This window comes from Diaporthe amygdali (assembly GCF_026229845.1).
Source record: "Diaporthe amygdali strain CAA958 chromosome Unknown NODE_60_length_211398_cov_62_513432, whole genome shotgun sequence".
In the NCBI taxonomy this organism is placed as follows: Eukaryota; Fungi; Ascomycota; class Sordariomycetes; order Diaporthales; family Diaporthaceae; genus Diaporthe; species Diaporthe amygdali.
The window spans coordinates 68315-81943 of record NW_026517080.1 but is presented as its reverse complement, the minus strand read 5'-3'; the positions used below and the strand labels follow the sequence as shown (position 1 = coordinate 81943).

The 13629-nt window shown below is 52.0% G+C and overlaps 5 protein-coding genes across 5 annotated transcripts; 2 read left to right on the top strand and 3 right to left on the bottom strand.

Annotated features, from left to right (window-relative positions):
• Positions 1-1302: 1302 nt before the first annotated feature.
• J7T55_007002 (uncharacterized protein) lies at positions 1303-2632 on the top strand (the record flags this gene model as incomplete). Its single annotated transcript, XM_053135850.1, has 3 exons — positions 1303-1594; positions 1817-2140; positions 2211-2632. The coding sequence occupies 3 exons, from the start codon at positions 1303-1305 to the stop codon at positions 2630-2632; spliced, it is 1038 nt and encodes a 345-aa protein (XP_052986500.1).
• Positions 2633-7125: 4493 nt separating this feature from the next.
• Positions 7126-7789, bottom strand: J7T55_007001 (uncharacterized protein; the record flags this gene model as incomplete). Its single annotated transcript, XM_053135849.1, has 2 exons — positions 7126-7606; positions 7740-7789. 2 exons carry the CDS (start codon positions 7787-7789, stop codon positions 7126-7128), a joined length of 531 nt encoding a protein of 176 aa, XP_052986499.1.
• An 801-nt stretch (positions 7790-8590) lies between these two features.
• J7T55_007000 (uncharacterized protein) lies at positions 8591-9056 on the bottom strand (the record flags this gene model as incomplete). The annotated part of the gene is made up of 3 exons (XM_053135848.1): positions 8591-8652; positions 8734-8823; positions 8900-9056. 3 exons carry the CDS (start codon positions 9054-9056, stop codon positions 8591-8593), a joined length of 309 nt encoding a protein of 102 aa, XP_052986498.1.
• A 1439-nt stretch (positions 9057-10495) lies between these two features.
• On the bottom strand, positions 10496-11181 carry J7T55_006999 (60s ribosomal protein l28; the record flags this gene model as incomplete). The annotated part of the gene is made up of 4 exons (XM_053135847.1): positions 10496-10714; positions 10783-10932; positions 11038-11088; positions 11152-11181. The coding sequence occupies 4 exons, from the start codon at positions 11179-11181 to the stop codon at positions 10496-10498; spliced, it is 450 nt and encodes a 149-aa protein (XP_052986497.1).
• A 608-nt stretch (positions 11182-11789) lies between these two features.
• On the top strand, positions 11790-12638 carry J7T55_006998 (gnat family; the record flags this gene model as incomplete). The annotated part of the gene is made up of 1 exon (XM_053135846.1): positions 11790-12638. One exon carries the CDS (start codon positions 11790-11792, stop codon positions 12636-12638), a length of 849 nt encoding a protein of 282 aa, XP_052986496.1.
• Positions 12639-13629: the final 991 nt, after the last annotated feature.

Below are 13629 nucleotides of genomic sequence, written 5' to 3'. Positions count from 1 at the left end.
GGGTGACACAAAGCTTGAATGAACCTTGGCATGCAATCCTTCCCTCGGCCTTGCTAGATTGCGTTCTTGACTTCGCATCGCATGTATACCGTATGTGCACGAATAATTGCAACAGAGAACAATTAACACAAGCTAAAATCCTCATAGGTTGGTGAGTCGATTGTAGACTATGGGCTTTTGCTACAGATCTCGAGGAGTTGCATACCTTGGAATTTTTGCAGTGCACAACTAACAACTCTCCAATGCTTGGACATCGGCCCTACGTTTCACGGTTCTTATTTCCTGCATACCCATATAAGACGATACATGAGTATCGGGTTCATTGAGCAACTCATATGTTTACACATCAGCTCACTATCGAGCTGACATCACACTGCAATGTGTCCTGAAGCCTTGCGAACATTGAATAGAGCGAGCTTCCGCATGCTGTTGGGGTATGTTTGTGTGAGCTGTCGTCATCTGCCAGTGTGCATTCATGCATATTGGGTGACTGCAGTAATTGAGGCTGCTTGTAATCTATAACTGACCGTGCAAAGGCGACGGCTTCTTCAGTAGTGAGAACCTATTAGGAGTGTGGTCCATTGCGCTGATTTTATATGGTTAAAACTGGTTCAGCAGGTACCAACTAACACCATCATCAACCAGAAATAATGCATAGGAGGAAGATAATCATTAATCTTACCTTTCTTCAGAGATATGTCCGAGACGATATCCCATTTTACAGGTCCTGGAGGCTTTTGTTTCCATTAGCGAACAATGCGTATGCTGTGGCGTAGACGCGTCCATCTTGTGACGTCAAATAAAGTATCTACTCAGTTCTCGGAGACATTGATGAGTGAAGAAGAGAGATGCCGGTCTGACTTTGCCTTCCATTATTGTTATCTCCCTCTTGCTTTCCTCTTTCTTAAGTCGGCTGTCAACTGTGCACTGAGGCAGAACTACTCTTGTATGCTGATCTGGTCAAATTATGCAGGTATTTTAAAGCAATATATGGCCCGACTAGATTTTGATCAGAATAGTGGAATCAAGCAGTGAGAGCAATATTGCAACTTGTATGCCCGGAAATACTGAGATCTTGGGTTAGAAACGTTAAGCCGACCGGGTGCGCCACTAATGCCATTTCTCTTACTGTGTCAGCACGGTTGCATGTACTCGTTACGTCATTGACCTAAAAGGAAAGAGAGACATCAAGCAAGTTGGGTACATAATTCGGAATGCCACCAGCTCACACATAGCTACTCCGATAAATTGTCTCTTCTCTTCCTTCACCGGATCCCAACCCTAACAAGAATTACCCCAAACATGCCGCTGAAAGGCATTGCCTCGCCTGGTATACCCTACGGCAGCTTAGTCGTCGTCTCTGGCGTCAACGGCTTCATTGGCTCCCACGTTGCGGACCAGGCCCTGTCTGCCGGCTATAAGGTTCGCGGCACAACGCGCAGCATCTACCGAAATGCATGGTTGGAAGATTATTTCAAGAACAAGTATGGCTCAGAGGTGTTCGAGCTGGTCGAAGTCTCTGATATGACTATTGATGGAGCTTTTGATTCCGCCCTGACAGGTGCATCTGGATTTATGCATGTTGCGAGCGATAGTAAGCAGCTTTCTGACATAGTTTGAACCCTTTCAAGAACAAGAAAGGACGAAAAAAGACAGAAGAAAGCTGCCATTTGTGGTCTCTCTCACTTCTTACCTTGGAGCCTTATATTAGGCTGCAGCCTTTAAGATAGGTTATGAGCACATTATTACCTATCTCTCCCCACTTTTGTGAAGTTTTCTTTCTGGGTGCTTTCATAACTGACCCTAAATACTACAGTGAGCAACTCAACCGACCCAGATGTTGTCATTGGCAATGCTGTCAAGGGCGTGCTCCATGCACTGCGAGCGGCGAAGAAGGAGGGTGTGGGGATGAAGAGGTTTGTGTATACTTCTTCCTCGACGGCTGCTACTCTGCCGAAGCCAGGAGAGAATTTCAGTGTTACTACTGAGTCATGGAATGATGAGGCTATCGAGATGGCTTGGAAAGCGGAGACTCGCGAGAAGGATGCTTTTATCGTATATGCTGCTAGCAAAGCAGAGTCGGAAAAAGCGGTCTGGAAGTGGGCGAGAGAGAATGAACATGAGTTCGTGATAAACACAGGTGAGGGCCTGAATACCTTGTCGCATTCCCAGCAAGACTGGCTGAGCTTCTCGCTGACGACGTTTTGTAGTCCTCCCTAATGCGAACATCGGCGCGATCCTCAGTCCAGAAAACCAAGGGTACCCGTCGACGGCTCGTTGGACAAAGGCTGTCTTGGATAATGATTACGAATCGATCAAGCACATTCCGCCCCAGTATTATGTGAACGTACAGGACACGGCTCGGCTTCACGTCATAGCGTTAGCGAATCCATTCGTAAAAGATGAGCGTGTGTTTGCATTTGCTAGACCTTTTACCTTCAACGATATCGTTGAGGTTTTAAGAAAGCAGTATCCTAATAACAAGTGGGACGACGTGCCAGACCAAAGGCAAGACCTATCGGAAATCCACCCGATCAAGAGGGCTGAAGAGCTGTTGGAGGCCGCCTACGGGTTTTGCTTTACAGGACTGGAGCAGAGCGTCAAGGACAATGTGGTCGGATCAAGAGTTTGAAACATAGCATAGGACAGACTGAGATGAGACCTGGCAGCGCGAAAGCTTTTTGACAGGTGAGAAGATGAGTCAATCAATCTACGTTTGAGTGATGCGTAGGCGAACTGTGATTTAATTATCAATCATCTGGTGTCTCTACCTCACACCTTTGAAATTCCGATCTGCACAGGCTGAAAGTAACTCTGCAGTAGAAATACAGGGTGGCCCTGGAAGCTACCCAGTTATCCACTGGAGAAGGTTCAGAATACATTAGGCAAGTGGGAGCAGGTACAGCATGACTGGTGAACGTTGAAAGACATGCAATGGAGGGAACAGCGGAAAGGGACTATGGTGCGAGTGATGGCGTACCTCGGCCAAGCCAAAGAAGTCAAATCTGGGTTGGGGGCATTAAATGTTATCCATGCCTATGAATCGGCGTGCAACTGTACTCGTTACGCATGTCGTTAGAATAACCCCCTTATGTTCTGGTGGCCCAGGCCTTTTGTGTGAGAAGGACGCTCCCAAGGGCAGCCTTCAACTGCGGCGGCCGACGTCGTTGGTGGAGGCGAATTTTGCTGCCTGCGAAAGTGAAACGCTTGCTCTGAAGGATTGTAGCTAAAGGGCTTGCAAGCGCTTTAAGCTTGAAAACCACTGACGCTAATGCAGGCTTAAGTGTGCGATTGGGATATATTCAACGGCCCTAGAAACACACTCTCTTCCTTAATCTCTTCGACGCGCCCCTTGAGGTTCTTTCTCTCTCTTACGCGATGCTTGTCGACGAGGAACATCCCGAGAAAAAGAGTAGTCATACTGGAAATTTGAGTATCAGCTTTTGCCTTTTCCCCTATAACATTGAACCCTAGCAATGACCATTAATTCCAGGCCAAAGGTCCTCGGACCGTGTGTCAGAGCTATCGTGTGATACTGACAGGCGTTTTCATAAATAGTTCTCGACGAAAAGCAAAACGTTGTTCCCATATACATCTGGATCATGCCGGATCATGAGGTGGGGGTTGTGTGGACAGATTTGAATCGAGGTGATCCCACGTGCGATACTCCTCTCCTCTAGCTCTTGACGTGTCCTAGTCTGGTGCGAGAGGAACCACTTCGCCACCGCAGACATATCTAAATGGCAGCGATGCGGTCTAATTGCACCCACAGAGACATGCCATCCCCGAAGCTCGAAGGTCGCCGCCTCTGACTCTCATTCCGCTGACTTGTCCCTGGGAACAAAGACCAGCGACACATGGCTCCCATACACTCTGCATGTTCCGTTTCTCGCAATTCTTATAGCGACACCAATGCTACTCGGTGGAGCAACTCTAGGCATCACGATATACTTGATTAGCATTAGTGGGCTAAGACCCGATAGTAAATTCTCGGAACTCCTACTCTTCACTTGGAGGTTCACGCCGACGCTCTTTGCTGTCTTATATTCCCTCTGCACTTACGGCCCTTCGGGCTCGTCCGGAAGACGGAAGTCTACTCACGCTCGGCGAAGCCTGGGCACGCCTCCGCTCTGTTGACGTTGTGTTGAACTGGAAAATGGGACCTGCATGCATTCATATGGCTACGCCGTATGTGAGTCTTCCTGGATTCCAACACGTTGTGATTTCCGTCTCGACAATAGTGTAATGATCCATTCGACGCGCTCAACACGAGGGGGCATTGGCCGCGCAGCTAGCTCCTCTGTTGGACCTCGATTGCCAACATTGTGGCCTTGGATGTGATCTCATACCTCTCAGCCGTTCCCCTTACACCCGTCAATGTCAACATCACACGGTGAATCCCCTTCATTTTCATCAATATGCTGAAGGATCTGTGACGACAGCAAAGGCTGGTGGACCAACGACTTCAACAATCTCTCCTGGGTGGCTCCCACCTGGACCATGTTTGCATACTCCAATGCTTCGTCGAATTGCGAATTTTGATCTTTTCCATCGTTCAACAGCCCATGGACTGTGAACGATTCCCTCAAGGCGACAAGCTATACACGCTCGAGCAGCTGTCTCGAGGCGAAAGTGAATGTGACAGTGACCGTGCCTAATATTTCCACAAAGTTGTCAATTGACCCAGGGGAGTTCAAAGCCAAGTAGGCACGGATTGACTCTCTTGCACTCAACAAGGATCCGTTCTATTGGGCAAAGTGAGAGTTGTACTTCCCTACGGGATACTTTGCGGGCGCGTCGCAAGCACTGGCTGCGATGTACGACAACTACTCACACAAGCTCGTTGAGAGCGACTCGATTCTGGAAGATGCTCGGGATTTACAGCACCGGTGACTGGACCCAGTGCCAAATGCTTTTGTCAGCTCAAAGCCTTGCCGGTGTCCCAATCACGGAAAGCCCGGCAAGTGTCACCATAGGTCAGCGCCGGATAATCGTGGTGGATGACATCATGTAATTGGTGTCCTATTTATCCTGACCGCTGCGATGGTAGTCGCCTTTACTTTGCAGTCGCGACCGCAGAGACGACCGCTCGGCCTGTCTAAGGTTTTTGCCAGTGTTGCTGCCGCTGCGGCTCTGATCGCTTCAGATGATTCAGCGACAGCAGCATTTCAAGGACTCAGTCGGCCCTCTGTGGACAGACTTCCCAAGCGTTTCTGCCTTGTATGGTGCAATCTGGAAGATGGCTCGCTGAGCACTGTACAAAATATGTCCCCATTAGAGTCTGACCAAAGCAATGATTTCAGAAGTCTTCTCAAAGACGAGCCGAAAAGCTCTCCACCGTTTGTATCATGGAACTGGATGGGAACATCCTTGCTAGCTACTCTCGCTGCTCTAATGACCATGGTGGCCGTATATTGGAATCAGGGAAGGAGACTTGTATAAGGCGTAGCCATACGAACGCATGCATGTCTCGTTTTATAGTTCAGCACCATGCTATATAGAGTGTCCCAGACAGTCAAGCTCCACCAACAGGCTCTTGTTTACGAGGCTCATCTGAGCGTAGCCAGTATGGCGACAAGCCTTGCGTCATGTTCTATCACACCCACCCTTTTTGCCGTCGGGATTGAGCTGTGGTACGGTGCGGTTGAAGGGACGCTCAAACGGCTGCAACCATTTTCCGCTATGCTGAACCACTCGAGGCCGCTTGGGGACTCAATTATGGTTGAAAATACAAACTCGCCGCTCATTTTTGGTTCAGTGAAGGCTTCGAGATATTTAGATTTGATCCCCGCCGCGCTTTGGATACTGAAATGTTCACTGTTGGCATCTCAGCCCTGTGGGACAAGGACATTTGAGTTGCAATGCACGCGGTAGAAACGAGTCGCTAGCTCGAGCTGCGACAAGTTCCAATTGTGATAGGAAGCAAAAGCCTTGGCTCAATGACTCACACTTACTCTGACCCAACGCTCCCAACACTGCTTGATACACGATGATCGGCGAGCCGCAGAATGCAACGGCTGCATGGACTGATAACAATGTGGCGTGGGACCCGTGTACGTTCGTACCAGATGATGAGACTCAGTACGGGAGTGAATATAACACGACTTACAGGGGAGTCCGGAGAAGCCCGCCAGCTTGAGCAGATACCGGGAGATCTGATCTCGCGTAGCAATGTCTGGATGTTCTGACAGGGCCTTGTGTACTCGACCAATCTTAAGACTGCCGCGGCGTCGGCCTTGACCACGATGGAACAAGCAGGTTGAGACCGAGTTGTAAGTGCCACGTTCTACGACCACCGCACAGTGAAAGCGTCGTGTCCGGGCCTGCTGACCTACCATGACCAGTTCAACATCCGCGACACCGTAATCAACGTCGACTTCCTCTCCTTTTCGGCCTTGCATCTAAGCCGATCAGAACAAACGCGCACTTCTCGGCGTAGACACCCTCGTGCAGCCAGACCTTGAGTGTTTACCTCAAACCCTTCGCCTCAGAGCAGGTCAACGTGGCCGTGGCTGCCTATCGACGAGCATCTGCCGCCCGACCTTCTCGCTGTAGCGAGCCCGAAGGGTACCGAGTACAACGAAAGCATGGCTGCTCCCAGTATGTCGCGGACGATGGAGGCGTGGGTTCATGTCCCTGTTTCATGTCGCCTAGTGTGGTTTGTATCTGTGGTTCTGCTGGCTTCCCTTTGTCCAGTCACGGTGGCGATATATGTGTCTTACGGGAAGCGAGTTGAGCTGTTGCCTCGAGACGTAGATATGCTTGTCAGTATGCTAGCATTTTTACATGATAGCCCTAGACTTTTGGATTGGGCAAGGCAGAAGAAGGAGACTGGTGACTGGGACAGTGATGGTGCATTAGCGGCGAGGCTGGGCGAGTTTCCAAAATCTGAAGGACAGCCTGATTAGGGCGTGGAGCTGGTAGACCGAGGAAGATGAGACGTCGCAGTAGTAACGATAGTAGGGCATTCCGAATGAGCCGTCTATTTTGCATATGGCATCCTTCCCTCCTAAGCGGGGCATCTCTTGTCCGTGGGCAAGCCTCCAATGCTACAAGTCTCCTGGTTAGGTGTCCTTCCCCCCGTCCCCCGAGGAATGCTTCTATGCCCTTGACACGATTGAGAAGCTAGGCGTACTGCTTGTCCTCCTGCCCAACAGGGACCAGCCTGCCGACAACTAGATACTTGCTCAGGAAGCTCTCCTCCCATTCCCGCAAGGACTGCATCTCATCAGGACCTAGATTCTCAAGGGAGTCGAGCGGGCCGTCGAGGTCCTTGGTTAACATGTCCTCGTCGAAGGAACCGGAGGCCAGGCCGCGTGAGGCATCACGACCGGCAAAGTTTTCGTAAGGCCCATCGGGGCCGTAGAAGTTGCGGCCGGTCGAGACATCGAAGACGCGGCCGCGCACGGCGAAGTAGATGGGGCCGCCGTCCTTGCCATCAAAGGGGAGCAGGGTGCGTGGGTTGAAGGTGCGGAAGACGGTGGCGGGCGGTTCCTTGGGGAGCAGCGGCGGCGGAGAGGGCCTCAGGGTGGCGTACAAGGTGTAGCCGAGGAGGAGGAGTAGGAGGACGTTTAGAGGCGTGAGGAGGGCATTGTTTTGAGCGGTTCTGTGCAGGTTCCACGCGGTGGTCAGCCTTTGCCTTCCTGCCTGACTTCCTGCCCGCCTGCTCAGAGCAGGCTGATGCCTGAGAGAGACGGGAACAGGCTTGATGAACGGGGTCAGGAGCTGGCTGTGCTTACTCGGCGGCTCTCTGGGCCTCTTGAGCCATGCGCTGCTCGACGTAGTCCATGGCGATGGGGATGAGATGGGACTAGGGAGAGGCAGCACGGAGCACGAGCTGGGTCAAACCGATCTTTGGGTGAGGCTAGGAGTAGAAATACACAACCTGGTGACGGGCAGGCCGGAGGACTCGGGTCATCAGTTGTCAGCGAACTCGCGGGTACAGGACTTGATGTCAGTTGCTAGACAATAAGCTCCGTGTTGGTGGAGCGGCTGCCCCCCACCCCGAGGCCCCGAGCCGATGGGCCCGGAAATCCAGGGGTCCCACCAACTCAGCCCTGGGAGCTCCCCACTCACGGGTCACAGGGACTCTACAGAAACGTTGGCGTGCGGCTAACCTTCGGAGCTTCACTACGGTGGCTACCCCAAAAGACACAACCTCCCATACCCATCGATACAGCCTGGCCCTTTAAGACTTCCCTGTGCTTTTAGCATCTACATAAGTCTTTGGAGTCCATGTAAGCTGTATGGAAAAGTCTCTTCATTTTGTTTAGGTGATTGCAAATAACCTTGTAAGCGTGGCAAGCAAGTCTTCTATGGGCGGGCTGAGCATATTGGATCGTTCGTGGGAGCGCTGTCGACTGTCCACACGTTGCAGTTGCTTTAAAGGACCCATTTTGCTATGAAATTAATTTATGAGGGAGGCCCCCGGTGTCTTCTGCCCCCGGAAAGATTGAGCTCAGCAAACAGAACGGTCTCGGGAGGCGAGACATGCTTTTGGCGACAACGTTGGCCCCAGCAACAACGAAAAGATAATACGCGCAAGCGGCTTCGACCTGCATTTCACATGTTGCTCCTGTGCGACTATCGCTCACTTGTCGGCAACTGGGAAGTCCTTTCCGGTTGTGTTTTTGTACTGGCCACGGATGAAGTCTATTCACGTGTGTTGTGTCAGCAGTCGGCACCGGGACATGTTTTCCTCTAGGGAGAGAGTAGAGGCAGTCGATGCCGTACCTGAGATCTGCTCGTCCTTGGCTTGTTCTACCGCTGACTCGTTGTCTTGCTTGCCTTGGCCCAGCACGTTCTCTTGGACCCAGTCAACACCTGTGTTGTACATTAATGCTGTCAGTCCAAGGCTGTGCCTCATATAATTGCCGACGCCGGCGCCAGACATGCTCACCCTTGTCGAGGCCGTCCTCCTTCTTCTCACCAGACGCCCCACCACCGGCCATATTGTTCAGCTTGCTCATGAACCCTCCCTCTGATTTCTGCTCCCCTTGCTGTTCTTGCTGCTGTCCGTCCTTGTTACCGCCGGCGAGGTTCTTGACAAAATCCATGGTGGAAGTTTTTGCAGTAGCTGATTGATTTTGGCCGAAATTCTTATATGAGTGGCTTGATGTGAGTGTACCTTTGTTTTACAAGCGGAAGATTGTAGAGATCATGATTCAATGGAGCGCACACGACACATGAGCCCTTTTATTCTGGCCCCGCGTCACCATCTGCTTCGTGGCACACGAGCAGAGACGGAAGGTGATGTCACTAGCTCAGCTCGCGCCCGCGCCAAGGCAGTCTGTCTTCCCTGGACCTTGGAAGAACGCCCCTCCCAGCCGGACAACTTGGAGCTGGACGAGCGAGCCCGCCAAGGTCTGAGCAGCCGCCTGTCATCATTGGCGGCTACTGCCTGCATAGATCTGTAGGCAGGGAGTACACGGTAACTCAAGCCTGATTTTGCAGGTCAAGACCAGGGTTAGAGTTCAGACGAGACACAGTCAATAGGTCGTGGGATCTGGGAATTGACACCCACTCGTCGCAAGGCGCACGCAAGTCTTATCAACTCCGACCATGACGTCCCACCAACGGGTATTTCAAGACCACCCTAAACAACTCGTGGCCAATGAACACTGGGTGTCCAAGTTCGGTTATACTGCGCAGGTCTGACTGGCCAGGTGGTTTTGCCATACTTGTATGCGATGCGTGGCCAATAACCGGACCTGGAGATCTGGACTATCTCGGGCCAGAGACGAGCAAGTCCATGGGCAATAGGACACAGTCCATAATTCACTAATGCACCCCAGAGTCCAAGCTCTGACCCCTATGTTGACGAAAGCCCGGCCGCTCAAGCAACACGCGAGCTCACAGCATAACCAGCTTTGGGCATCGTCGGGTTGTCCATTTCCTGCAGAGCTGTACGAGATGCCGTCACGGTTATTGGCAGGCACCATACGATATACAATAATGCGGCAGTCGAGGAAGCAGCAAGGCCGTGTGCTCGTCCTTCGCTGTGTCTTCATCTGCTAGCCAGCGGCTGGCCCGGGGCCGCAAATGGCGCTCGGCTTGAGTTTGCTCGCTTCTCACTTCAAACGCTTGTTAGCTCGTGGCAAATGCATCAAACGTACACCAGGCCACAATTTGCATAGGTAGACTCGTCGCTGAATATGAACAGTGCGGGACCACTCAAGGGCTGGTAGAATCGGTCACGACTGTCATTCTCATATTTAGCTCATGACCTAATCTCGTCATGTCGCCCGGCGCAAGTCTCCATGGCAGGCACCTCACGTTGTGACCTCGGCGCCGCGATAGTCTCCTCCTCGAGCAAGGCTGTTCAAATGGGTATTTGTTCATCGTAACAATGTTGTCATTGCTCTAAACACGGGAAAACCGATTGACGCCAGGTATGAGATCCATCAGCCAGCCCCTTCCGACCGATTCTGTGTGCAAAGTTGCTCTTTTTTGGTTTGCCGTGTCCCTTCATGATCCCTTCTCTCTCTCCAATCGCCTAGGCGACGAGCTCAACAACGCCACCGGCATCCGTAATTTTCTTTTCCGCCTCTTTACTGACATATCGTGCGCGGACAACAATGGGGGCAGCAGGCAGGCGGCCCTTTCCGAGGAGCTTGGCGTATCCGAGAGCGTTGAGGTCGATGAGAGGGGCGGAGTCGGCGGCCGAGTTCTTCAGGGTCTTCTCGCGGACGTCGGCGGGAACCAGAGACCACAGCTGTGTGGGTAATCAGCAACCGTTTGTCCACCGCAACCATTTGCCCACCGGGTGTTGTTCTTTCATACCTTGTCGACGTTGATCTCGGGCTTCCACTGGTGGTTCCGCAGAAGGTGGAAGCGCCTCATACCGACCTTACCAAAGTAACCAGGGTGGTACTTGTCGAGGTTGGTTCTGTGGTGGTGCTGACCACCGGCCATACCACGACCACCGGGGTGCTGTCAAATTGCAAGCCGAAGTCAGCGTCTCATTCTCGTGGTCGGCATCCCGGAGGCTTTTTTGTATGATGGGTTTGACGAGTTCGGTCGTGGATTGGGTCGTACCTTTCTGTGCTTGCCAACGCGACCGTTACCGGCACTGACATGGCCGCGGTGCTTGGAGATTGTCAGTAAGACTGCATATTAAATCGTCATCGTCTTGGATTCGAAAGTGCTGACCTTGCGCGTCTTGGAGAATCGGGTAGGCATCTTGACTGGCGATGGGTGTGGTGATGGTTTGTCGATGCTCAAACTTCTCGGAGTGTAGAGTAGCGGCTTTGATGGGGTCGAGTTGGGAAAAATTGGACAGTGGTGCGGAAAACTGGCCGCCAGTTGGTGAGCAGCTGGCACCAGCAGGCGAGGCAGAAAAGTGGGGCCACTATCATCTCTTAGGTACCGTTGTACCTCACCACCTAAGTGCCCACCCACCTGCCTAAGGTATCTAGATAGGTAGTTTGGCGGTACGCAGTTCAATCGACAGGGCAACAGAGTCCAAGCCAAGCAAAAAAGCTGCCAGCTGAATTTGGGCCTTGAGGAACCTGAAAAATTTATAATCCTCGCGCGAAGACATGAACACCTCGCGACTCAACATGCAAACACTCAATATGACCATGGTTTAGGAGGCCTGCCTGCTCTCTGGAGCTAGCCTGAATGATGCGTGTCTAACAGGATGTGGCTGGATGCAGCTGTAAGACGGAGAGCGAACCCCGTCCACTGCCGGAGGTCTTCAGTCTCACACCCTCGATCCAATCTTCTCTATCTGCTTCCTCCGCCGACGTCTGACTATCTTGACTCAACGCAACCCACGGTGAAGCACAATGAGAGCCTCATGTTCCCTCTTCCTTCTTTTGACCCTTTTTGCTGCATCGTCTGTCTCGGCCCTGGTGCCCTCCAGCTTCCGCAATGCCACAATTGACGACATAGACGATATTACCACCGTAATCATCGACGCGTTCAAACCTTCGCCGGTCTTTAAATATATTCGCCAATTTGCGGACGAGGCTGGCGAGGAATATACGTGGACTTGCCAGCGTGATAGCTACCTTGCGTTGTTCCAACAGCACACATTGGATTATAGGTTCCAAGTGATCACAGTGCCAAGTTCGACATCCAACTCCGGGGAGAAAGTTGTATCCGTTTCGGTATGGGATTTCAGCCGGACTCAAGACCACGATGACAACGATTCATCACGTGCTTCGCCTCATTTGTCATCACTTCTCGCATTCAGCTTGTCCCAGACCGTCCAAGGTAGTGTCGACCACAGACCAGACTCAGTCTTCGACTGCTCTGCGCATCTCGACATGAACCTTACTCGTGCTGTTCATTTTCAGCAATTTATGGAGGATGTCGAACGCAAGTACCTCACTGAGCCCCTCGGCGCCCAGCTCTATCTTGGCCTGCTAGCAACACACCCGGAATGGGACGGGAATGGTTTTGCTGCACAGCATTTACGATGGGGCAAGGCACAGCTGGAGCTGATGAGGCGCCCACCAGGTGGGAGGCTGCCGATGACACTGCTGGCTACGCCCGCCGGATACCCCTTGTATATTAGCGAGGGATTTAAGGGGCTGAAAAATGCTTCAATGACACGGCTGGATGGGAAGGGGCTGTTCTGGCACGAGGCCATGAAGTATGAGCATGTGAGTGGCAAGTCTGATGAGCTGTAGAGAGAATGTGTACGAAGACTGCCTGCAGATGGAAGCTCGCCAATTAGTATTGCTCGCAGGATAGCATCGTGATGGTGGCCAAGCGGGCTCGGCCTTTCCATTTGCAATGGCGGCTTGATGATATGGGGGCTATCTGATGCATATGCTACGGTCAAACAATGATCTGCAGCTTTGGCCTCAGGCCATGCGCCAATGTCGGCCAACTCGGGCAGATCGTGTTTGCCGCTGTGTTGCGGTGCCCGAGCTATCGAAGTTCAGAAACGTTCACTCAATTCTCCACGATGGCCCAATGGTAACGGAACTGAATGAATACCCAGATGCAGGATACTGTACTGTAGTGACTACCTGCGTTACTTTCCCGGGCCGAAGCCACGAGAAGAGCAAATTCCGGTTCAAGCATGAGGCTTACTTGCATATGTGGGCTTGATAGAGATACTGTTACTTCCTGGTTGAAACCTTTCACACATTGTTGTCGCAAAAAGTATCAACCATATTTCTCAGACTTCGGACTTTCCAAGTTACTCGGTCAACTGTATCAAGCGTCACTCTAAACTTAGAAGGGCCAGGATATTTAGGCTCGGGCCATGCTTGGATGTTGCACACTCAAGTTGCTCTCCCTTGAGTTCGCCGCCACACATACATCAGCCCAGCCACAGTGGCTGAGTTGACCGGAGAAGAATCGTGCTCACCTTGGGCTGAGTGACCGCCTCCCCGCCCCGTCCCATGGCCTTGCAGTTCTGGGTGCTTGGTTTCCATCGTAATGATGACGATCGATTGATTCTGTTCGCTCACATTAAAGGCACCTCTGGATGAATGTCGGTCCCTGGCACTCCTGGCCACATGCAGCCCTGCAAGCCCGTGCAGGGGGTAGAAAGACTGGGTGAATTGCAAAACCGGCTCGGGGACCCGACGAATGAATGCCCGTGTTCTGTCGGGCTTTTCTCCCACATCTGGCATTGATTCTCCGACATCTTTGCTACGACGGAATACA